The 26956-nt window shown below is 34.9% G+C and overlaps 1 protein-coding gene across 1 annotated transcript; it reads right to left on the bottom strand.

The window, feature by feature from the left end:
- Positions 1 to 6553: 6553 nt before the first annotated feature.
- Positions 6554 to 26890, bottom strand: LOC121385045 (ubiquitin-conjugating enzyme E2 Z-like). Its single transcript, XM_041515581.1, has 7 exons — positions 26742 to 26890; positions 18119 to 18191; positions 15662 to 15849; positions 14787 to 14898; positions 12204 to 12316; positions 11003 to 11093; positions 6554 to 9108 (listed from the first exon to the last, which is right to left on the bottom strand). Exons 1-7 carry the CDS (start codon positions 26888 to 26890, stop codon positions 8959 to 8961), a joined length of 876 nt encoding a protein of 291 aa, XP_041371515.1. The 3' UTR covers positions 6554 to 8958.
- Positions 26891 to 26956: the final 66 nt, after the last annotated feature.

The following is a 26956-nucleotide window of genomic DNA, read 5'->3' on the forward strand; positions in this document are numbered from 1 at the left end:
TGAATTTGAATTTATCTGTTCTGTTAAAGTGTTCTGGTAATTATGCTTTTAACAAGTTTCTAACATTGCTTCGAAAATTCACCAAAAACTTATTTACAAAGATACCCCAGTGACCTGCAACTTTAAAATGTGTTGAAATGTCGTTAAACAAATAAAGAGATCAGGCACAAAACGCGATATAAACCTTTTTTTTTTTTTTTTTTTTAGTTAAAGCCATTATTGTATGTCAGTAAGGGCTAATCGTAGGCCCGCTGATTTGCCTGTATGAAATTGTATTGTGTAAATCCCGGGTTTTTTTTTATATCAAAACGCGATATACGCCAATTAAAAAAAATCACTTTTACTGAAAATAAAAAAATGGATATATCGCATTTTGCGCCTAAACTCTTCAAATATTCCTTTCTTTTGATGGTTAGTTTGGTATTCCACCTTGCACTACTCTCATTACAGTTCTGGGTCCAGATTTAAGCTATCTTAGCACTACAATATCGTAAAAACACCTGTCATAGGCTATGGCATACGTCATAATGACATGATAGCTTTTACAATATAGTTTCAGCCCTAAACCTATCATTAGTGACGTCACTCCAGTCGGTCTGCTAGTTAATGAGTACCGCTGCCAAATATAGTGACATTCAACCCACATTACTGTCGCAAATGAGAATAATGATAATGGATGATAAAAAGAATACCCCCCCCCTTGAAAATTGTGATATCACAATTTATCAGCACTCGTTTATAAAAGTATAAAAAGCCTCGGATTTCATAATTTTATCAACTCGTGCTGATAAAATTATGATATCACAAGACACTCGGAGAGTATTCTCTATATACACACTGAATAACAACAAAAGAAAATACATATTTAAAAAAAAAAGAAGATAATAATTATAAAATGTTCACAAGATGATATTTTAAATTAATAGTTACAAAAGCTAAATTAATGGGATGCAAAATGAATAGTTTATATTTTTTTTTTAAAGAAAACATATAATTAATATTATTTATATTCTCCTTTGTTTTATTGTTCAGTGTATTTATTTCTTAGAGAAAACAGATTATATACAATAATGAGCGAAAACACAAAATTATTTTCGTGATATACAAAAACCACACATTGTCGAGTATTAGAATGTTCATATTACATTGTACGTGTCTGTTATATGTCTGTTACATGTATATACCAATTACAACTCATTGCAGCCATATAATTATCCCTTTTTTTGCTGTTGTCAAATGGTTTACATCTATTAATTTGTCTATAAAGTACGACAGATGCGTATTTATGGTACTAAATTAATCCAAAATATATATTGTAATTGTGAATAAAATTAACATGTTGGCAGATTGAACATTCAGTACTATAGACGTATTTACAAACAAGTTATGACATACTGGTAGATATATATTTTATAGCACATCAGGTTTATGACAGGTAAAAGAAAAAAAGAACAAAAGTAAGCTAGACTATTCTTAAAAACTTTGTTGTCACAGGAAGCTGAAAAATACATTAAATAGTTTGTTTTGTTAAACGACACCACTAGAGCACATTGATTTATTAATCACCGGCTACTAGATGTCAAACATTTGGTAAGTTTTACATATAGTCTTAGAGAAGAAACCTGCTATATTTTTCAACATGGAAAACAGAATGGAGAAACATATTTATTTTTTGTTTGTTTGTAGCTTGTGTTGATAGAATTTCAGTCCATTAACATTAACAATGATACAAACTATTATTACTTACGCTGCAGTTAAAAACATGAGCTGGTTAAATCAACACACACAAAAATGGTTAATGTGTGAGGTCTGTTCACTCATATTCCCCCATACTCTACTTACTCCCCTGAACCCCCCAAATAATACCCCCTCCAAAAAGAACCAACAACAAAAAACACTAAATAAACACAAAAACAACTAAATACAAACAACCTGAGCGACAACAGGTTGAAAAAAAAAATAAAAAAATAAAAAAATACCTCCCACCCGAATATCACCCCCATTTCCAAACCAACTACAGTGAAACCTCTAAAAACCAGACCCTCTGTAAACCGGAATTCCTCATAGTCCTTTTTTAAAAACTTGGTACAGAAATTAACCTCTCTAAACTGAATACCTCTTGAAACCAGACATTTTACTTGGTCCCAGGGGTGTCCGGTTAAAAGGGGTTTCACTGTACATGTACAAAGAACCTGAGGCAATACATAATTGTCACCAAAGTAGATATAACAGAAGAACATACCAGGTACTGGAAAACAGCAACCAGTAGGGTGACACCCCCCCCCCCCCAAATCTTGCCTCTGTAATCACTTTAACCTATTTACTGAAACAATAAGAGATTTTCATTAAATATGATTGAAAAATCGGTAAAGACACAATTACTATACATTCTGTTCCACATGCATATTAAATACCTACGCTGAAGAAAGTAAAGCACATTTTAAAAATTAAAATAATTTAGTCAGTGCAGAACGTCAAGTGAGAACAGTCCTGCTCAAAATAGTCTTATATACAAATGTATATGCATGTCTGTCTGTCTGTCTGTACAGCTGTCTGACTTTACAAACTACATTAATTTTTCAGTTCAGTTTGTCAATCTTTTACAAATGTACATATTGTACAAGTCTGTCCATCCATCCAATTTCACTACCTACATGACTGTACATCGATTTTCTAGTTCTATGTAAAAACATTTTGTGTGTGTGTCTCTGTGTGTATGTATGTGTGTGTGTGTGTGTGTGTGTGCATGTGTGTGTGTGAATGTGTATGTGTGTGTCTGTATGTGTGTGTGCATGAATGTGTGTGTGTGTGTGTGTCTCTGTGTATGTGTGTGTGTGTGATTATATGCATGTGTTTGTGTGTGTTCGAGCGTGCATGTATGCGTGTACCTATGTTCATGCGTCATAAACATAAACTTTTTACCAGTTCAACGTCATTAAAAAGTTTTGTGTAATTTGCCCTATATAAAAATGGATTTTAGTGACCAGCCAAAAAAAAAAAAAAAAAAGACTTAAACCCAACCCGTATACCACTTTAAAAAAAAATCACAATAAAAGATAAGAAAATAAAGGCCGAATTTACCAAGCCTGTTTTAGACATACACACGTGTAACTACATGTACATACACGTACATTTAAAATGCTTATAGACATCTGTGATTAAGAAAAACGGGCTTCAAAAATTCGGCCCTAGATGTTTAAAATGGCCCCTATACCGACAGTACTGTACTGCAGTGCATTAAATATCACAGATGAATTATGGTGCATCATCAATAAGAGTTTACACAACAAAGAAAATTTCACCACACCACAGAATGTATATATGTAGCTATCAGCCAGATACATGTTACTGATTTTGTAAATATGTTGGTTGTCTTGACAATAACTGATCAAATATTCAAACCGAAATTTAAAACTATGCAAAACAGTCACTGGTTTATCACAAATAAACTTATAAATACATAGTGACAACAGTTACATGTACACCCAATGCAAAAAAAAAAAATTCAATACAAAAAAATCAACATGGTTTCATTCACAATTAGGTATCAATATATCTGTAAACCTGTAGACCATACTCTGTTGTTGGGTTGGATTTTTTTTTGGGGGGGGGGGGGCTACCACCCCAACCCAGCCCCCTCCAAAAATCATACATCAAAATTATTGAATTTGTAATGAATATTTTTTTTTTATCAGAGACATTGTTTTGTTACTCCCATCCTTACACCCACCCCCACCCCCTTAAACTCCCACTGTACGGTTTGTATGCTCATGAAAATAAAATATTGACATGGCTAGTTTTGGTCAACAGAAAATTTCGCCAAATTATTTACTAAAACAAATTTAATAAAAATGCAGAGACCCAGTTATTTTCTAACAAAATATCAATTATTTCATGAAAATACTTCACAAAAGTAAAATAAAATTTGCCAATTGTTTTCGAAATTTGCCAATGGCAAATTTAACGAATATGAGAGTTACATTTAACCCTGATTCATAGTCATGAAGGGTATTTATTTAGGAACCTGGGTAAAACTCACATGAACCATCCGCTACGTAATACTTTCAAACACTGAAGACATTCTTGTCCCGAGTCAGGCCCCCAATCTTATCGGAAGTCGGACACGGGATGGGTGTGTTTGAAACCCTAGTGGTACATGAGCATGTTAAACTAGTTACCTACCTATCTAAAAACATACTTTCCTTTTCCATTTATAAAGCACATGTATTATGCATAATTATATAACCAATGAAACTAGACAACAACAAACAGGATAGAATAATTACATTGTACACATACAAAAATGGAAATCTGACAGACAGAAGATTCTAAAAGACAAACATTGTAAAATAAGTAATTCCATGCAATATAAAATAAACATATTTTTATTGCTATATAAAGACGAATAAATAGATTTAGCTATAACATAGCAGGCTGCAAAGTTAGCACGATTCCCCGCTTCTATGAATCCCCGATTTTGGGTCATAAGTGTATGATTATGAGAGGGAATCCCAACATATCTATATTAAATCATGTTTGTGGATCTCGACCCATGCTTATAAAACTAAAAGTCTAGACTTTAATAAAGTCCAGACTTTAACGTAATGCTATTTGAATGGCGTTGCCATGACGTTAAAGTCTGGACTTTATTAAAGTCTAGACTTCAAGGTTTATAAGCACGGGGCCTGGCAGAATCCTAAAACCAAAATGCCCAAATTCAATGTCTGCATAGGAATGAATAAAAAACATAAGTTTTTTTCTTTTATTCCCACGTGTATAGTAGCAGAGCCATACACAAGTAGAAGTATTAATTCGGTGCTAAATTCTGATGTTCAAATAGACACGTAGACAAATAAACACACAGTACAGTGGTCCCAAACATCTGCTCAACACATCAGGGCTCAATATTCAGGGTCGTAGCTAGCGGGGGGTAGGTGGGTGGGGTTTTGCAACCAACAAAAACAAAACAAATCTGGTAAAAATAATTGAAACTGACTGGTTATTGATACCGACTTTTAAGTATGTAACTTCTCTGAAATGGCTGCAAAATGGTATTTCAGACACTCTAGATTTCAAAATTTCCTGAAGGGCATGCCCTGGTCCCCCTGGTGTCTTGAGCCTTCCATGCTCGATATGGACCTACATGTAAATGTAAATAATTACTCCTTGGAACTAAACAACACAATTGATGTCACCATCATAAAATAATATCTCACCTTTTCAACTATTATTAAGACAAGACAAAAATCAGCAGTTTAAGCCAATAACACCCTTTTAAAAAAATGAAAAATAAAACTTGGTGAAAAGTGTCTGCCAAATCCAGGGCAGAAACTGTGACTGGAACACACATTCAGTTTGTCTGATGTTTCAGTTTTCCAACTGAAACAAATGTGCAGGGCTCGAAACACCAGCCTGTTAAAACCAGTAGACATTTTTTTTTTTAGACATACAGGTAGCTGGTAAAATAAAAATTCACCTGCAAACCCCCCACCCCCATAAAATCACGTAATTTTTCAAGAGACAGAATTATGTACAATTATCTCATCTGCTATTTAACTTGTGATTGTGTTATATTTTAATTCCGTGATGTTCTAAAATACATCTCACGGGTCCTACTTTTTCACACTCCATTCCAAACACTCTCTGTCCCGGATCAGGTCTCTGGCTATCCAGGAACGGGACCCGGGACAGACATGCTTGAAATGTTAGTGGTATATGAGCATGTATAGAGACTTCCGCACCGCTCCAAACACTCTCTGTCCCGGATCAGGTCCCTTGCTATCCAGGAACGGGACCCGGGACAGACATGCTTGAAATGTTAGTGGTATATGAGCATGTATAGAGACTTCCGCACCGCTCCAAACACTCTCTGTCCCGGATCAGGTCTCTGGCTATCCAGGAACGGGACCCGGGACAGACATGCTTGAAATGTTAGTGGTATATGAGCATGTATAAAGACTTCCGCTCCGCTCCAAACACTCCCCACAGGACATATTTTTTTCTAAGCAAGTCATTTATTTTTTGCCCCGCTAACTTTACTTGTTCTGAGTCCTGCTGTGAGAGATACTTTGATAAATAAAAAAAAAAATAGTTTACGTGTTATTTATTAAGCATATAATGAGGAATAAGAACTTCCAGCAAATGTTAATTCAGTCACTCATACAGGTACTTCTTGCATCTTTATGAATAACTATAAAGTTTTTTAATTTACACATCTATGAAAACAACTGTTTCAAGCCTTTTTATGCACCTACCGCCAACTGTTCTGACAAACCTGCTCCCTGTTTTATGAGGCAATCTTAGAGCTTGAATCACCTGACATCACTAGTAGAACTTAATGGCTTAAAGGCATATTGTCACAGACCACTTACCTACTACATGGCCTAACAAAGTATAACTTAAAAATATATATATTTGATTTGTCCCTAAATGTACTTTATTCAACCATCTACGTAACCACTATACTCCACTTATTAATGATATTTTGTAAAAATAATTGAATTATGGCAATGGTCCACAATTCAAAAACTAACATTGTTGAGAGGGTTGACATGGATTTCACTCCATCATGGTGTAGTTTAAGTGATGCAATAGCTAGATTTGGTCTGTAAAAATTAATGTAATTTTGATTTATTATTCATTTTCAGAGAAATAAGATCCTTAAATCTGTGACAGTTTGCCTTTAAGACGATTTTAGTGTTAAGACTGCTTCATAAAATGTGACCCTAGGCCCATATTTTTGAAGCAATCTAAGCCTACGAAATCGTAAAACCCATATAAGCTACATGTGTATGACGTCACTATGGCACGTGCTGTATTGATGTCACAACTTACGATGGTTTTACGATTTCATAGCACCAAGATGACTTATGCGTCCTAGGTTGTATTCTGTATAAATTACAGCCCTCAAAATTCAGATCACTTTGCAACTGCAGTTTAGTACAGATAATAAAAATATGCGATGATGGTAAAAATACCGTCACAGATCAATTTTGTAACAGCTTTTTGGCGTCGGCACTGCTAATTGCGGTCATACATTTTCTAGGCTGATTTTTATTAATATACTGTTATCTCTACGACATGATGCATAACATATTTCATTGAAATATTAAATAGATGTCATAGTAAATAATGTATATACAGTACTTGAAAATATATGTCCAATTTCATTTATTAAAATCTTAATAAAAATAGGAATTCTGATATTTATATTAAGAAATAATTCTACCCTGTCTTTGTTTTGGTTTAAGGACTGATGCTTATAGTGTTCATTAGAAGTCGTGAATATTGTATTTCCCAATTCACAAGTGAAGAGCGTTCATTTGGTGAAATAACCCGTGAACACAACTTGTGAACTGGGGTAGGACTTTCCGTCTAAATCTTCACAACTCGTGCAAAAATGGCAGTACAAACACAAATCATGTATGCAATTATTGGGGTGTTTGAGATTGGAATGACAGTGCAGATTTTCTATAAATCGCCTGAACACTCTCTACTTGGTGAAGTCATGTTTATAATTTGGAAATGTGAATTCACGATATTCACGAACATCAAATGAACGAAGCATTAATATCTGTATCAACATAGCTTAATGAATAGTACAAATGTGGACTGGTTAATTCAATAAGCAACCATGTCAGTAGAATTCTGAATTTTTCATAGTCCATAGTGTCGCAATCACACGAGAATGAAAACTAATTTCCAGCTATAAATTACATTTTCATAGTCCTCAGTGTCGCAATCACATGAGAATGAAAAATAATTTCCAGCTATAAATTACATTTTCATAGTCCATATATAGTGTCGCAAACACACGAGAATGAAACATAATTTCCAGCTATAAATTACATTTTCATAGTCCACAGTGTCGCAAACACACGAGAAGAAAACTTAATTTCCAGCTATAAATTACATTTTCATAGTCCACAGTGTCGCAAACACACGAGAAGAAAACATAATTTCCAGCTATAAATTACATTTTCATAGTCCATAGTGTCGCAATCACACGAGAACGAAACATAATTTCCAGCTATAAATTACATTTTCATAGTCCATAGTGTCGCAATCACATGAGAATGAAAAATAATTTCCAGCTATAAATTAGAAAATTTGTTTACTCCAATGAAAAACGCACGTAACCAGAAATCACATTATTCCAGATGTTAAATTGTTTATGGTCCGAAAGTGTCACAATTACACGAGGTCGAAAAATAATTTCCAGCTATAAATTAGGAAATTGGTTACTCCAATGAGAAACCAGATATCTTATTATTCAAGATGTTCAATTGTTCATGGTCCAAAGTATCACAAACACACAAAAATGAAACATAATTTCCAGCTATAAATTAGAAAATTGGTTACTCCAATGAGAAACCAAATATCTTATTACACCAGATGTTAAATTTTTAAAGTCCAAAGTGTCACAAACACACAAGAATGAAAAATAATTTCCAGCTATAAATTACATTTCAACAAAAGCTGTGTTAACAGTTGTCAGTGTTGACATCTGTCCCAGATATGAGTATTCTTCATCTGCTTGGATACTGTGTTTCAATTCAATAATTTCAAGCTAAAAATTACATTTCAATACAAGCCGTTATTATCGGTCAGTAGTAACCACTGTCCCAGAGTTTGATGGATTCCTCATCATTTGCTTGGATACTGTGTTTCATTTTAATAATTTTCGGCTATAAATTATATTTCAACACAAGCTGTGTTATTAGCTGTCAGTATTAACCACTGTCCCAGAGTTTGATGGATTCCCCATCCTTTGCTTGGATATTGTGTTTCATTTTAATAATTTCCAGCTATAAATTACATTTCAACACAAGCTGTGTTATTAACTATCAGTATTAACTGTTGTGTCCAAGTCCGATGATTCCCCTTCATCTGCTTGGATACTGTGTTTCATTTTAATAATTTCCAGCTATAAATTACATTTCAACACAAGCCGTGTTATCAGCTGTCGGTGTTGACCTCTGTACCCGAATCGGACGATTCTTCATCTGACTGGATACTGTGTTTCATTTCAAGAGTTTTCTTTATTTTCTGTAGTCTCTTCAGAATGCTCTGGTAATCGAAAATTCCTCTCTTCTCGCCAAATGGATCCTGAAAATAAAAAAATATTTTTTAACTTCCATAAACCAGATAAAAAATGTGTGTGTTTAAACTTCCTCAAATCTCAAAATGTATACGCATACATTATTTTCCAGGTTTAGAGTGTGCATAAGATGTTGTTGGTTGTTCATGAAATTTACACTTCACGACTATGGACATGTACATGTTGCAATAGTAATCTGATTTACAATATTACAGCCTGGACTCGTATTTATGAATAGTCGATTACTGGACTAACAATTAAAAGAAAGGAATATTTATTGGACTAACAATTAAAAGAAAGGAATATTTATTGGACTAACAATTAAAAGAAAGGAATATTTAATGATACCTCAGTATCAGGGGTGGGGAAATATAAAATTGTCAATCGATCCCACTTGATGTCGTCACTACCGGAGGGGGGGGGGAGGAGGAGGAGAAAGGAATTAAAAAAAAAAAACATTTAAAAGACGATATTTGCCAAATAGTTTTTAAAAAAATCATAGTGATATTTGTAAAGTTTTATCTTGAATCATGAACGCGAAACGATAAACATGAGATTTTTTTTTTTAATCACGTCATGATATGATCAGTGAAAACCCCCACAAATTTTATATATTTTACATAATAGAATAAATAATATAAAAAAGGAATAAAAGTTATGAATTTTAATTCCCATATATGTATAAAAAGTACGAGTATTCAGTACTGTGTCCTGAAAATTAATAAAAGATGGCACCGTTGAAGCGTTTGACAGCCTGAGCTAGCACATGTTTAGACAAAGAGAGAAATAACGTCATCACTGATTGGATGAAATTTGACCTCTACTGGCTCTTGAGATAACAGTACATGTAGCTGTTCTGCTTACTCCCACTTGTTAAAAAAAAAGGTGGAAACCTTTTGTTAATTTTAAAATCCTTTATAATTATTGGATACACAACATTGAACAGTCAACAATAAATACATTTATAGATTATTTCATTATATTTTATGCTATTTCAAGCAGTTTGTATTGCACAAAAGCCTCTTGCTTCGAACTAGGACGCTCGACCCGACAGAGCTCCATACATAGGTGTTGACAGGTGTTGATCGTAACCAGTTGCAAATTCTGGGTCCTTTGTTTTAATTGGAGTGTAATACCGTGATGGCTCTCTAAACCAAGAATGATGCTATCATTAATGTCTGTTTAATCTCTTGACCGGCTCAGTGACTTTGACAAATGGCTAGCCTAGTGGCTAGTAGGTCCGACTTCAGTGACTGGTGATATACTTAGGCAGACTTTAAAATCACAAACGTCTGAAACACCAGCCATATTGACCACTATTTATTTATTATTTTAAATAATGCACGAGATACCGATGTCTGGGCTGGCCGGTCCACTTGACCGATAGGAATTTGTTCCAATAATAGAAATGGACAGGTGCTTCGGACCGACAAGAATGACAAAAGTGGGACCGGCAAACGCACATTTTTAAAAAATAATTTCGGTCTCAGAGATCGAGAATCGGTTCCAGACCGGGAAAAAAGGGCTTTTCCCCACCCCTGCTCAGTATATTTTAAACTACAGCTATAATTTAATTGCTTCCGACACTCCTGTATTTCGAATCATGGTTATGCACAACGTACTACATGTAGACTTGCAAGATGAACAAATGAATAAAACTATTATTCAGAGGCTTGCTACAACAAAGCAGTTTTATTCTGATGTCAGCATTAATCAAATTTTAATATCAGAGGAGAAATGTTCATCACCCCAAAAAAAATTTTTAACTAAAAACTAAAAACTAAAAACAACACACACACACGCACACACACAGACGCACACACACAGACGCACACACACTGACACACATACACACACACACACACACACAGACACACACACATACAATATGTGTTTACATACCTGCATAGTTTGTCCTTGCAAATGTAAACCAGTTTTGCACACAGATTCATAATATTCGAAGTATGTGGGAAAGGATTTTTCCATGACTTGTCTGTAATAAAAAAACAAAATGGTTACTATAAATGAAGTTTGACCATGACATGGCCATACTGTGTATTCTAGGGATAAAAAATATACATTTAATAACAACAACAACAACAACAAACAACAATAAGCATGTTGTCCCCCAGCAGGCCCACATTTATTTCGTATCTCCTAAATTCAAGGGCAACAACTCTGTGAAAAATTAGTAAATCGTCATAAAAGTCACACATGATCTGTAACAGTACATGATAAAGCTATATACAAAATTTCAGCTCAATATCTTGAGGCATTGTGAAAAAAACAATCTAGAAAACAAATTTTCATATCTCCTATATTCAAAGGCCATAAGTTCATAACTATGTGAAAAATAGGTAAATAGTCATAAAAGCCCAAATTAATTTGTAACAGTACATGATAAAACTATACTCAAAGTTTCAGATAATTATATGTAGGCATTTCGAAAACAAACGTCCAGAAAACTCTATGTGGGGCAGACAGACAGACAGACAGACAGAACAGAAAGACAGTGATGGAACTTATAGTCCCCTCCGGTAGGACTGGTAGGGACTAATAATAACAATAATTATAATAATAACAATAACAATAGTAATTAAGTAATAATTGATGTTTTAGACATGGAAAAGTGCAGTACCAAAAAAAAAAAAACCCTGCTACCACAACATAATTTATTCACTTAATTTAAAACAAGGACCTCTTTTTAAATTCTACTAACTACTAACCCACTGTCCTGAACAGATAGCCCAGATAGCTAGGGTATGTGCCCAGAACAGCTTGCATGAATGTTAATTGGATATAAACAATTTTTTTTTTATAAATAACTAAACAAAAATAAGGAGAACAAACCTGAGGGCATTGGGACACGAACATTTTGCCTTCTAGAACTAACCTGAGGGCGTCGGGACAAGAACATTTGCCTTCTAGAACTTACCTGAGGGCGTCGGGACATGAACATTTGCCTTTTAGAACTTACCTGAGGGTGTCGGGACCAGAACATTTGCCTTCTAGAACTTACCTGAGGGCGTCGGGACATGAACATTTGCCTTTTAGAACTTACTTGAGGGCGTTGTGACATTAACATCTACCTTCTAGAACTTACCTGAGGGCATCGGGACAAGAACATTTGCCTTCCAGCATATCACAGGTGGCTACTCGCAGGGTTTCGTGACAGATAATGTCATTGTATCTCTTGGTATCACCAGCATTTCTCTCCTGCAATCAAAATAGTTTTAAAGTGTAAAACATTAGAGAGCTCTACTCGTAACCACATTTGAAAAAACCCCGCTTTATTTTGTTTAACGACACCACTAGATAACATTGATTAATTAATCATCGGCTGTTGGATGTGAAACATTTGGTAATTCTGATACATAGTCATCAGAGAAAACCAGCTACATTTTCTTAATGCAGAAAGGGACCTTTTATATGCACTTTCCCACAGATAGGAAAACACATACTGTGGCCTTTAACCAGTTGTGGTGCACTGGTTGGAACAAGAAAAAAAACCAGTCAGTTGAATGGATCCACCGAGGAGGTTTGATCCTGCAACTCAAGTGAGCACTCAACCGACCAAGTTAAATCCTGCCACCTAACCACAATTGTTGCTTATCACTGGATTCAACTTAAATATATATATAATAACTTCATTAAATGTTCAGGGGCGAGATGTAACCCAGTGGTAAAGTGCTCGCTTGATACGCAGTCGGTTTGGGATTAATCTCCGTTGGTGGGCCCATTGGGCTATTTCTCGCTCCAGCCAATGCACCACGACTGGTACATCAAAGGCCGTGGTATGTGCTATCCTGTATGTGGGATGGTGCATATAAAAGATCCATTGCTGCCAATAGAAAAGAGTAGCCTATGAAGTGGCGACAGTGGGTTTTCTCCTTCAATATCTGTGTGGTCCTTAACCATATATCTGACGCCATATAACCGTAAATAAAATGTATTGAGTGCGTCATCAAATAAAACATTTCCTTCATTAAATGTTCAATGCAAGTTCCAAAAAAATATATATAAGTACATTACATTTTTATTAACTTTATAAAAAAAAACCAATTGTGATGTAAAATTCATGATTAAACTACTTGCACCTCTATCTCTTTTTATTTGTTTAATTAAATTTAATAAATAACATTTGTACTGTCACAGACATCAAATGAACATTCGAAGGTGCAACTGTAAACCAATTTTTTAAAATCTAGGACTTACTGTTTATGAAAACACTGAGCTACATGTATTTAGTAGAAATGTTGTCAACATGGCTCCAGCAAAAGTAACACTTACATGTGTAAACACAGGTCTGCATTTATCCCAGCTCATATTACGTCTAATTTATATATCAGTAGGTTGATATAAAAACTATTGACAAAGTAAATTACAACACACTGTAGAAATCAAACTTACCCTTTCAAAGCCTGGATCATTGTGATATGGCTTCTCATTCATTAATAACAGGATTGATATGAGAACTGTGGATAAACTAAATTTTATTACCCATATGGGCAGAGAGAAGTGGGGAAAGAAATGTGATCTTTCTCTACAGAAAGAAAACCCCCCATTTCTTCCCCTAGATATGTTTTGACGTCATAAACAGTGCTTCACTATAGGCTGATCATTTTAATGTATGCAGCAGTTAATTAAGTGTAAGAATAGTTTCCAAGTTGGTAGTCATGTCAACAACTAACTTATGTCATCAGCGATGTCTCTTGTTCTCAAATTGCAAACTTGTTTTCAATAACAATATTGTTTGAAAATCTTCCATAAAATTATAAAGATTGATAATGGTTAATTAATAGAATACCCAACTCGTTACTCAGCAATACATGTAGTGTTTATCTGGCACTCGTAAATTGATGTTGTCCTTCCTGAGCCAAACATCAATTAACTTGTGCAAGATAAATGGTATTGCCTCGTAGTTCGTTGAGTATTCTCTAAATATCAACAAGAGTACCGGTGAGGTACATGATAGACCCGTCAGAAGTTTGATGGAAAACCATAGACATTAATGAATATATTATGGGTATGATTCAATTCTAATTATGTGAAATTTTTGCAATGGGATGGATGAACAGTTTGTTTTGGACCAGCAGTGACCTAGTAAATGCATGTGACACACCACCATTCCAAGTTGTTCCTACATGTGAGGTTTGATGGTCCTGTATGCAAGATATGACCTGGACAAGGATTTACTGTTATGTGCAGTAGACCATGAAACATAGGTCACAGTGACCTAGTAATAGTATGCGACACAACACCATCCCAAGTTGCTCCTAAATGTGAGGTTTGATGGTCCTGTATGCATCTGTAAGTAAGATATGGTCCGGACAAGAAAAAGTTAACAGACGGACATACGGACGGACAATGCCATACCATAATACGACCCATCATAGACGGGCATATAAAAACCCCACTTTCTCACTGTAGGAATAAGCTTACCCTTTCAAAGCCTGGTTCATTGTGATATGGCTTCTCGTTCATTAACGACAGAATTGATATGAGCACTGTGGATAAACTAAATTATACCAAAAACCACTTTTTCACTGTAGGAATAAGCTTACCCTTTCAAAGCCTGGTTCATTGTGATATGGCTTCTCGTTCATCAGAGACTGGATTGATATGAGCACTGTGGATAAACTAAATTATACCAAAAACCACTTTTTCACTGTAGGAATAAGCTTACCCTTTCAAAGCCTGGTTCATTGTGATATGGCTTCTCGTTCATCAGAGACTGGATTGATATGAGCACTGTGGATAAACTCTGGGCTGGGCTCCAGGCAGGACCAGACCAAGTTCTAAAATTCAAAAATAACAATTATCATTGTTATTAAAATTACTGTATTTGACGGTATTACCTACATTGGTAGCCTATAGTAGGTGACAAGAAATCCTCAAAATTCGTCCACAGTTGTCAAGCAAAATTGTTTTTTCTTTTTTTTTTTTTTTTTTTTTAAAAGTAAAAATACTTGCCGAAAATAACTTCCTATGTATTTCTCATTAAAAACAAGAAAGAAGTACATATTTTAAAACGGACATTTCAGTCTCGATCAAAACTATTACTGGTTGTTTTGTTATTGTTGGTCATTCGCATGTGAAAACAGTGTGAAATATAAATAAGTGAATGCAATGTTTGTGGTATAGATCTCTCACCTGCAGAAAATTAAAATAATATGACGAGGTTCTGGGGCCATATGCATGGCCACCACCTTTGAGACCAGTTAGCAGCCATAGATCATACTTTCTTAGTGTAATGCAATCACTTTTTTTTTTAAATATCTAGTCACCTATAGTCATTCCCACAGGGAATGCCTTTTTTATACTACGAAATTTACCACAAGTTATTTATTTCTGAGACGAGCGACCGTTTTCTAAATTGCACACAAAATATTATTTATTTATTTATTTTTAATTTCCAAAACACTTTTACTTTTCTTGTTATGTCAAACCAAAGTGAAATTATTTACAAAACATTTTTTTGCAGGAGGATGGGATGGACTGTAGTTAAAAATTTGGTTGCCAGTGTGACACATATTTCAATGCAAAACAATTCGAACTAACCCGATTATGCTGAGACAAACTTTTCCATTCTTGTACAAGTTTGGATTGAACCTGACACGTCCGTCTCCTGTTGTCATCAGTCTGACGCGGGGTGGATGGATCGGGTAATCCGGCGGACACCGGATCAAGAAGTAGAAGAATCCACCTTCGTATGGTGTATCAAATGGCCCCGTGATCAATGCATGAATCTGGAGAAAAAACCCACAGACACACACATTCATTCACAAACATATTATAAAAGATCTTTTATATTAAAGAGTAACAATCCAGAATTCAAGATAAATTCAGAAAACGTTCATTACTGATATTTACTGGGTACCATCTGAAACAGTTGGCTTGTAATTTTATTTGATAGTTCAACAGGCAGGTCTGTGCACTACACCTCCACAAATGAAGTCAGACTTTATTAAAACTACAGACATATATATATATATATATACTACAAGGTTCATTTACTTCAAATGCTTTCATTTTCAAGGATTTTTAAGCACTATTTTGGTTCATTTCCGAAGACTTTAAGCACTAGTTTGGTTCATTTTTTGAGGACTTTTTAAAAACATTTTCCAGGAGTGTGAATACATCACCTGGAAGGAATGTTCGTTAAACGACACCCCAGCACACTGTTTATTCAGCGGTTGTTGTCTCAAATATATAGTATTTGTCTATAACTGTATAAGGTGCTACACCCAAACTAGATATATATGTATATATCACATGGATGTAAAAATACATAAATTAAAAAATATTATATAGTGTGCAATTTTTTTAATTGTGTGTGTGCATGCATACATGTGTATGTGTGTTTGTGCATTAGTGGATCTGGGGTAGGGGGCATCATAGGGATATTACTAGTGTTGAATATTGGTTAGAATTTCATCATCAATCATCGGTTATAATCAGTTTGCACCACCCACCGGCCTCGGTGGCGTCGTGGCAGGCCATCGGTCTACAGGCTGGTAGGTACTGGGTTCGGATCCCAGTCGAGGCATGGGATTTTTAATCCAGATACCGACTCCAAACCCTGAGTGAGTGCTCCGCAAGGCTCAATGGGTAAGTGTAAACCACTTGCACCGACCAGTGATCCATAACTGGTTCAACAAAGGCCATGGTTTGTGCTATCGTGCCTGTGGGAAGCGCAAATAAAAGATCCCTTGCTGCCTGTCGTAAAAAAGAGTAGCCTATGTGGCGACAGCAGGTTTCCTCTAAAAACAGTGTCAGAATGACCATATGTTTGACGTCCAATAGCCGATGATAAGATTAAAAATCAATGTGCTCTAGTGGCGTCGTTAAATAAAACAAACTTAACTTAACTTAACAGTTTGCACCAGGGGTGGGAAAAAGCCCTTTTTCCCTGGTCTGGGACCAATTCATGATATCTGATACCGAATTTTTTTTTTTATAACGGGTGTTTGCTGGTCCAACTTTGGTCATTCTTGTCGGTCTGAAGCACCTGTCTGTTTCTATTATTGGAACAAATTCCTATCCATCAATTGGACTGGCCTGCCCAGTCATTGGTATCTTGTGCATGATTTATAATAATAATAAATAAATAAATAAATAGTGGTCAATATGACTGGTGTTTCAGACCTACAGTAGTATCAATCCACTGCCACTAGGCTAGACAGTTGTCAAAGCCGCAACATGGGCTGGTCACGAGATTAAACAGACGTTAACAATAACACCATTCTTGGTGAGAAAGCTACCAAGGTAATACACTCCAATTAAAACAAAGGACCCAGAGTTTGCAACTTGTCACAATCAACACCTGTCAACACCTGTGTATGGAACTCTTGTCGGATTGATTGTCTGAGTCCAAGGCAAGAGGCTTTTGTGCAATACAAACTGCTTGAAATAACATAAAATGTACTGAAATAATCTATAAATGAATTTATTGTTGACTGTTCAATGTAGTGTATCCAATAATTATAAAGGACTTAAAATTTAAAAAAGGTTTCCACCTTTTTGGTTCCAAGTGGCAGTTAGGAATATCTCTAGAGCCAGTATAGGTAAAATGTCATCCACTCAGTGAAAACATTATTGTTTTGTCTAAACATGTGCTAGTTCAAGTTGCAATCTGATTAAAATTAGCTCTACTGGTCTACCAGTAGATCTAACAACATTGCGTGGACTCCCATGTCCAGGTGACATTCCGTCTGTAAATAATAATTTAAATATCGACCAATTATACTTGGCCTCTTATAACGTTATTTGGGAGCATACACATTCTAAAAATATCGAGCGAGACTATTTATGAGGCCACCGTACCACTGACCATACCAATATATACAGGCTGGATTATGCGACTGCTCAACTACAATATATATAACTCCAGCCTGCAGGTGTGCATTTTTTTTTTTTAAAGCACTATATTAATCTTCAATTTTACATTACAAATTACTTATTTTATAAAATAAAACCCATTTTAATGCGAGATCGGTCTAGTATATCTGTACATACCTTTGTGATGTCATCTTTGTCAGGGACAATACACATTCCTGGTGGAGGCTCACTATAGATTGACATGATGTCTCTAAAAATACAAATGACACAGAAATAAAAAAAATACCACAGACATTTAACATAGAGATAAAGAAATGTTTTTGGGTTGGACATTACAAACATGGATGACGATGAGATGAATGGTGAAGCCACAGTATTTCCATTTCGGTATGGGACTACTTGACAGGTCAGTGCTCTATGCTTGCTGTCAGTTGAGCTATCTTAGTATCACTCGAGCCCAGGGTACATGGAACCTGCAGTGTGGCCTTACACCTACCCATTGAGTCTAGTGGTTTCACTAACTCTGGGTTGGAGCCGGTACTGGCATGCAAAAATCCCCCATTGCCTCAAGTGGGATACGAACCCAGTATCTACCAGCCTCAAGTCTGATGGCATAACCACTACACCGCCGAGATCGGTTACACAGAAATATTTTATCTATAATTATACAGTTTGATATCTCAGTCAACAGATCTATGTTAACAATTGCTGAGTAAGTAAAATATATTGATTCATGGATGAAAATTGTTGACAGCGAGCGTGAGTGCTTATGGTCAAGGCAAAAAACTATACAGAATGAGTCCTTCTAAGATGAGACTAAAACATTTGGTCCAAATGTAGTGAAACTCCATTTTGCATAAATATGACACCAGACGGATTATATAATTGAACAGATCCAGGACTCAAACTTAAAAATCTGTCTCCCACTGCAAATTAAAAATAAGATTGCTATGGGTGAAACGGCCCACCGACAGCAATTTAAAGCCTGCCCACAGCAATTAAAAAAAACATAAAAGACTTTTGCAGCAAATAAATAAGACTGAAAGGTTATTTTGATGTACGTACACAAATTTTAAATGTACTACTGTTACATACTGGCAGCTAATGTATACCAGGTGTAAATATTTTGCCATCATTGAGAGCTACCTCTGGGTGAGAAAAATGTTTCGCCAAATTGTTTATTAAACTTGAAAAAATGCAGAAATCAACAGTTATTTTCAAAAAAATGTCAATTATTCCATGAATATTTTTTTGCCAAATTAAAAATAAAATTTGCCAAATCCTTTTAAAATTTGCAGTTGGCGAATTTGGCGAGTACCAGAGCTCGCCCTGGTACTGGAATAATTTTTGACAAAACCCATGTTGAGTGGGTACCTGTACAAGTTTATAATTTTTACTCACATATATTTACTTAAAGGCACTCTGTCACGGATGGTTGACCTAATTACTGACCCAACAAAGTATTATATGACAATATATACATTTGATTTGCACCTAAAAGTACTTTATTAAACCATCTACATAACCAGTATATTCCACTTATTAATGATGTTTTATAAAAATAATTGAATTATGTCAACGGTCCATAATTTAGAGAAAAATAGTGGCTATTTGGAGAGCAGAGGTGTGACGTATTATATTGAGTCCCGTGACAGGCATCCCCCGAATAACCGCAGTGTCAAAATGATTTACCAAGCTCGTGTAAAGAGAACGTTTCACCGTCCTCTGCAATGTAGGGTAAATAGAAAAAAATAACAATGAAAATAAGTTATTAAAAATTAATAAAAACATGTACTGAATGATAATAAGCTTACACATTAATTTATTTTAGTAACAGAAGCATGTTAAACATCGACAATCCGACTAGTTAGGCCTTGGCATCTATAGGTAAATTTATTGTTAGTCGTACGCAAAAAAACTCTAAACACCTTCATTTTCCACCTTGTCAAATTCATTTTATGCAAAATATGCCATAACAGCTGACTCGGGATAGGAATTGTTACATTTTGAAAGAATACTCTGAAACTAGACGGTGTTTATATACGATGTGACTATATATACGACGGCTGTGTATATAGCCTCCGCTAGAGATGCTGGGGGCAATATTTCGAAATCTGAGGTAACCGGAAGTCGGTTCACGTGGCTTTTACCTAGGTAACCAATTGTTCGGTTACGTGAATTATATTTGCGTAACCCGAGGGTTACCTCAAAATTACGTTGAAATTATATTTTAAATACATAGTTTTTAGCTGAAACGTAAAGTTAAAACAAATACAAAAGAAAACATTTTAGGGGGAAAAAAATTCTTTAATGCTTGCTAAAGTTAACAATATTATAAAAGAACTGAATATCGGCTCCAATACTGAAACAAAATACAGGGGCGTAGCCAGAATTTTTTTTAGCATTACAAATGCCAAAGGCGTGCCCGAGCGGGGATATTCAAGGGGCCTCCCCCTGTGAAAAGTTTGAAACAGGACGCCTATAGATGCAATCTGAGCTTTTTCGAAGAACAATTACAGACAGCCTTGACCTATTCCCGGATTTTGTTTTTGCATTACGCACATGCGTACTGTTGCGTAATGCCTTTGAAATATATACATAATCATTTGGAGGGAATCCGTTTTGCGGTGGCTATGCTACTTTCACTTTATTGATGGTACTCCTATACTACAGTGACGTTCCAAATGTTTTTGTTTTTTTAAAGCTCATTATGCGATGTTAGTATTTTTCACTTTTTGTGACACTTTTGGATTCCTGTTTACGTTAAAATTGTTTTTAACATACATTGTATGTAAAATTATAGGCAATCCAATATTATGTCTACATATATTCCTTTAGAGATAAAATAGCAGCAGATAATTTAGCCGTCCCCAGCGGTCTGAGCACATTTCTTTAAAACTTTTGGCTCGACTCTATACTGAACATTTCCTTTAGACTGGTTGCAAATTACAACTGTTGAAATATAACGTTGTTTAAAGATTTGCTGCGCATCAAGTATCTAAAATTCAGCCTTTAGAAAACATTTGTTGAAATACTAGTAGTATGTCTGCGTGAATATACGTCCTGTAATTGTGAAGTTTGCAAGTTTTAATTTCTGAACGTTTACAGATCATGACGTAACCAGTTTGCGTAAATTTAAGTTTGCGTAACCGACACGCGTGAAATATTGTGCCCTGAGATGGCTGGCTATATTCACAGCAAAAATGTATATAGGCGATAAATAAGTATTTGATTGATCCATATTACTGAACCATCTGGAATAGAAGTACTGTACGAACAGTGCGTTTTCAGAACAGGAGAGACCGAGGGGAGGGGAGTGGGGTATATGAATCTTCAAATAGCGTAATATTGCCCCTACAGTACTAACAAAAAATAAATAAATAAATAAATAAATAAATAAAAATTACAAGTTATCAGCTGCTGAGGTAGATTATCTGAAAGAGAAACTAACTTCGGACAGTACACAAACTAACAACAGGGCTTGAACTTAATAAGCCCCTGTGCGTGCTGTAACCTCACCGTGGCACATTTTCTTTGAGAATGGCCAATACAGCACAAATTGAAATTCTGAGTAAAAGTCAGTATCTATCTGTGATATTTGTATTTTTGCAGTTCTTTACACTGTTTTTATTTAAATCTTGGATTTTTATATTGATGTTGATCATCACCATAGTTTGAAAAAGTTTGTTTTATTTAACGACGCCACTAGAGCACATTGATTTTTTATCTTATTATCAGCTATTGGACGTCAAACATATGGTCATTCTGACACTGTTTTTAGAGGAAACCCGCTGTCGCCACATAGGCTATTCTTTTTACGACAGGCAGCAAGGGATCTTTTATTTGCGCTTCCCACAGGCAGGATAGCACAAACCATGGCCTTTGTTGAACCAGTTATGGATCACTGGTCGGTGCAAGTGGTTTACACCTACCCATTGAGCCTTGCGGAGCACTCACTCAGGATTTGGAGTTGGTATCTGGATTAAAAATCCCATGCCTCGACTGGGATCCGAACCCAGTACCTACCAGCCTGTAGACCGATGGCCTGCCACGACGCCACCGAGGCCGGTACACACCATAGTTTGACACCCAATAGCTGATGTATTTTTCGTGCTGGGGTGTCGTTAAACATTCATTCATTCATTGAACGTAATAATTTTCTCTGAATGCAATTTTGAGGCTCCTTACGTAATTTTTTTTAAAAGTTAAGTTAATCCATATTTACAAAAATAAGGCCCACTAAATCCATGATTGAGCGCCTTTAAATGTTTTATAGACATAAAATAAAGTTCATATTTGAATTGGTATTATTTCCATGTGTTTTTCTCATTTTTATTATATTTTAGATCAGTTAAATATATTTAGATATGACTTTTGTTTAAAACATGCAGTGAATTATGGGAAAAAGATCGGTGAAGTCATTTCTCGTTCCATAATAAATACAACAAAAACCATAAAACTAAAAATTAATTAAACTTTAAAGTGAATAAAATAACTTAAAAAGTAAAAATAAATTAAATTTAATATAATAAAATAAATAAAATTAAAGTTAATAAAATAAAATAACATTTATTAATTAAGTAATAGAAATGAAATAAAAATTATGAGTGTGTATTCATAATTTTTATTTAATTTCTATTTCTTAATTAATAAATGTTATTTTATTTTATTTTATTAACTTTAATTTCATTTTTCTTTAGTCGTTTTTCTTTTATTTTGACCACAATTCGGATCGAATTCCGTTTGGAGCAAAACTGCTCGGAACATCGCTAATGGCATTGATAGTCCCCAGGATTAACTTTGGTAGTGCTTGCACTTGTAGACAAAGTTAATCTTGATGAACTAAATTAGTAAATAACAAGACCATTTTTTAACTGGTTTTCAATGCAACATTAATTTTTCTACTAAAAAACCAGGCCTCGAAATTCAGTGTTAAAAGGGCAGGCTATAATAGCCTTTAAAAATCTAGGAAATGAAGGGCACCAAGGCTAACCTAAAAGGCACAAAGGCTACGTTCATACATTTTCAAAGGGCACCAATGCAGTCTTTTTTAGGAAGTCAATTTAACCAGAAAAAACCCTTTATCTGTAATTCTGTTAAATTGGTCATTCATCAATAAATCAAAGTATTGTAGTGGTGTCATTAAACAAAACAGTATTTAAAAAAAAATTGTGGTGTCCTTAAAGACAACTTTGGTGGAGAGAGATTATGACGTATCTGGTCTCATTGAACAAACACTGCTGCTGTTCTGAGCAGATTGAGTATGACTGAAAGAAAATTATATTTGAATGGCTGGACATTAAAGAAATAAAATAAAATAATCTATAATAAAAGTAGATATGTTAATTTTATCTATTAGTTTGTGAAGGTATCTCCAGAGAATCACTGTAGAATACAGGTACTAACTTTCAGAATTAACCAATCAAGATTTCTATTTCAATTTTACAATCTCAGTAATAAAAAAAAAAAAAAACCCAAAACACGTTTTTACAAGTTTAGACATCTTTATTATTTTGTGGAGACTACCAAGAGAATATGTGTATTACGTTTCAGAACAATACAATCAAAGCTTTAGGAAAAGGGATGAAATGTTCAGTGTTAAATTATTTGAAATACAAATAATTAAATAAATAAAAGTTCAAACCAAATCATTTAGGTTTTTAAAAATGTAATCTTTATATTATTTTTGTTCTAAATTCTATATTTAACAATAATAAAAAAAAATCCACCCTAATTTCAACTTTTTCTCCAACAAACATGATTGTAATAACAAGATTAACCAAATGACCCATTTAATTATAGACACCATGGCCTATTTTCTTAAGTATGTTTTCAGCATTTATGGATTATTTTGAATGTGTGTGTGTGTGTGTGCGTGGGGGGGGGGGGGGGGGCGCAGCAGCGATGGTTTTTATACACCCCCACCCACTTTTTGGCTCCTTACGCCATGCCCTGGACCCAATCACTGGCGTTGTTAGAGACATGCCTGGACGTTGAATGGATATGGGCATAACTAATTTGTTTGAAATTGAAATCATTAACACGTGCTCTTATTAGGTACCACGGTAATTGGTGACACACGAGATCGCATGACAATACGGTAACGTGTGTGGCGATTAAACGACTTTTATTACAAACTGCTAAATACTGTACTACTAGTCTGTAGGCCTATAGAGGAAAATATATCGTATTATCGTAACTCCAGTCATCTCATACATTGTTGGTTTATTTTCCAAAAACAACAACCTGCGATCTCAACAAAACAATCCGTGATTTCTCGATACCATGCACAGACTACAAGTCATCGCAGGTTTTTTCCGCATGCAAAGGTGAAGGTCATTTGAAGAAGACGTGGTACAATTTTCGTTGTTGGCTACTACTTAGGCCTAGTACCCAGAATTTTTTAATATACACGGGTATAGCCTCTAGGAAGATACCAAAAAGTGTGGGGGGGGGGGGGGGCACACAGACACACCTATAAAATTAATATATAAACCATTGATGCTGCTACAAAGTACCCCCTTCCCCGCTTCCTACGCCAGAGATGTATAGGCCTATCAACTGCTGAGCATGGGTAATAATTAAATAAACGGAATATTCAAGAATAACCACAAACATTAAACAGTTCACATTTATTTCAGCGTTTCAGTTATTTGGGAATAAATTAATTCGGGTGATTTTAGCATAGGTCCGTTCAATAAGCTAATAAACATTAAAACTATAAGTCCGTCCCACAGGGAACGCCTTTTTTATTACCGTATATCTTCGCCTGTAAGTCGATCTCGGCTATAAGTCGAGTCCCTAATTTCAAGCCCTGAAAACTTATTTTTTTATTGACCCGTTTATAAGTCGACCCATGAAAAACAACTTATAAATATTGAAGTATTTCTTATTTTCAGCACATGAGAACAATAATGTACAATATTTGACAAACGAAAATTATTTTACAAACTTTGGTTTTCACGTTTTGTACATCGCAAACAAGTAACACAGTATCAAAACGAAATATTCCCTTAGTAGATAATGAAAGCTGTTTGGCTGTTACCATATGGCACTGTACAGCATTGTTTTGTGCACAGACAACAACTTTATTTATAAACACTGACAACAGATCACTACAATAAAACTGAAAGTATCAGTTAATCAAATGTTTTTCCGCCATATTAATACATGTAAGGAGGATAACTCTGGAAAGTACACTGGTTTTTATGTACGTCCCTATTGCTCTAGTGAACTGCAGATATCAGTCTAAGCTGATTTGAGGGAAAGCTCAGTAATATTCATGAAGTTAATCACCGACAAAACATTGTTTGAACAACCATTAATGCCAGTGACCAGATTTCAAAATAAACTCAGGCAACAGGTAGTTAGTATTGTTTACATTTTTGCTATTAGTGATGACTGTTATTTTAACTAAGTGGACTGTTCTCTTGGCATGACCAGGCATGTGAGTGAGATCGCACACCTTTTTGCAGAACCAAAATCGTTCTAATGCCAAAAAAAAAAGGTTATAAAAAATAAATGTGTCAAATTAACATATTTGAGTATAAATACAGGGCATACTTCAACAATAAAACTTGTAAAACAATCCCCAAAACGGTAATATTCTTGGGTGAATTTTTTTTTACCCTCTTATAAGTCGAGTCCCCAAGTTATAAAATAATTTTTGGGTGAAAAAAATTCGACTTATAGGCGAATATATATGGTACTATGAAATTTACTACAAGTTATTAATTTCTAAGCCAATTGATTTGTAAATTGCACACAAAATTAGTATTGTTTTGTTATTTCCAATACACTTTTACTTTTCTTGTTATGTCAAACAAAACTGAAATTAATAGCAAAAAACTTTTTTTTATAGAATGATGGTACAGACTTTTTTTTTATAATTTCAAAATTTGTCATGAAGAATATCGATAACAACAGCCCCAAGTTCAGCCAGCAAATGTTTGTCTAACGTTCGTGAACTATTTGATTGGTTCTCAACGTGGCCATTTGGTTTATTGTGAAGCACATAAACCAGTCTAGAGGACGTTTTTCAGCTCGGTCTGGTTGAACGCAGCTGACATTTAAATAGCTAATAATAATAATAATAATAATTTTTACCTGAAATAATGAAAACGTTTTGGCAATTTTTGTCTTCTTTAGTCTTCTTTTTCTTCTAGGCATGGTTTAGCCTATTTTGAAAAAAAAAAAAAATTGCCCTGGGATTCTTTTTCGGCTATATACGTTTTTTTCCCGTAAATGTATGACGTTAAAACTTTCGGCAATTTACGGTGGGTTTTTTTTTTCCATAATGCTGTACGTTTCAACCGTAATTTATCATTTGTTACGTTCGATGTGCAATTATAATACATGACCAAGAAACTGTATACAAACACTACCGAGGAACATCTCATTCAATCATGTTTAATGTTTTAAAATAAAAGTTAGGGTTATACAAGTTTAAAAAAAAAAAAAAAACATACACAAAAGGGGCACCACGGCAGGTAATGAAAAGGGCACGGTTATTCATAGCCGTAAAGTAACTGGTATTTTTTAGGCATCACGGCAAAGGTACAAGGCAGTACGGCAAATGTGAAACGGTGAATTTCGAAGCCTGAAAAACGTATTATGACATCCTCCAGATTATTCGGGACTAAGCTGAATAGAAATGAACAGCCACTGCCAAGACAGTCAACGGCAAGTATGAAGAAAAGATTTCACTTCCCTGTTGACAGTGTTGTGTAAAGTTTTAACCTTTCATCAGCCGACATGAAAACAAAATTTAATTATGATTTAGTAACTACATGACTGTCACCTTTTAATTCGCAAAATACATTGCTGTTTTGGTTTTTCACTATCCCAGTCTTTGCATTGGCAAGGATCCCATGGTAAAACCATCTGCGGTGGAATCTCCTCGCCACCTAAAAGACTTAGTTCGTCATCTGTACCATTTGCGGTTGCCATATTTGTTTTGGATGTTCAGTTATTTCCGGGTTTTCCGCAGAATATATGTCTTCAAAATATTAACTC

The sequence above is a fragment of the Gigantopelta aegis genome, chromosome 11, assembly GCF_016097555.1.
Source record: "Gigantopelta aegis isolate Gae_Host chromosome 11, Gae_host_genome, whole genome shotgun sequence".
Lineage (NCBI taxonomy): Eukaryota > Metazoa > Mollusca > Gastropoda > Neomphalida > Peltospiridae > Gigantopelta > Gigantopelta aegis.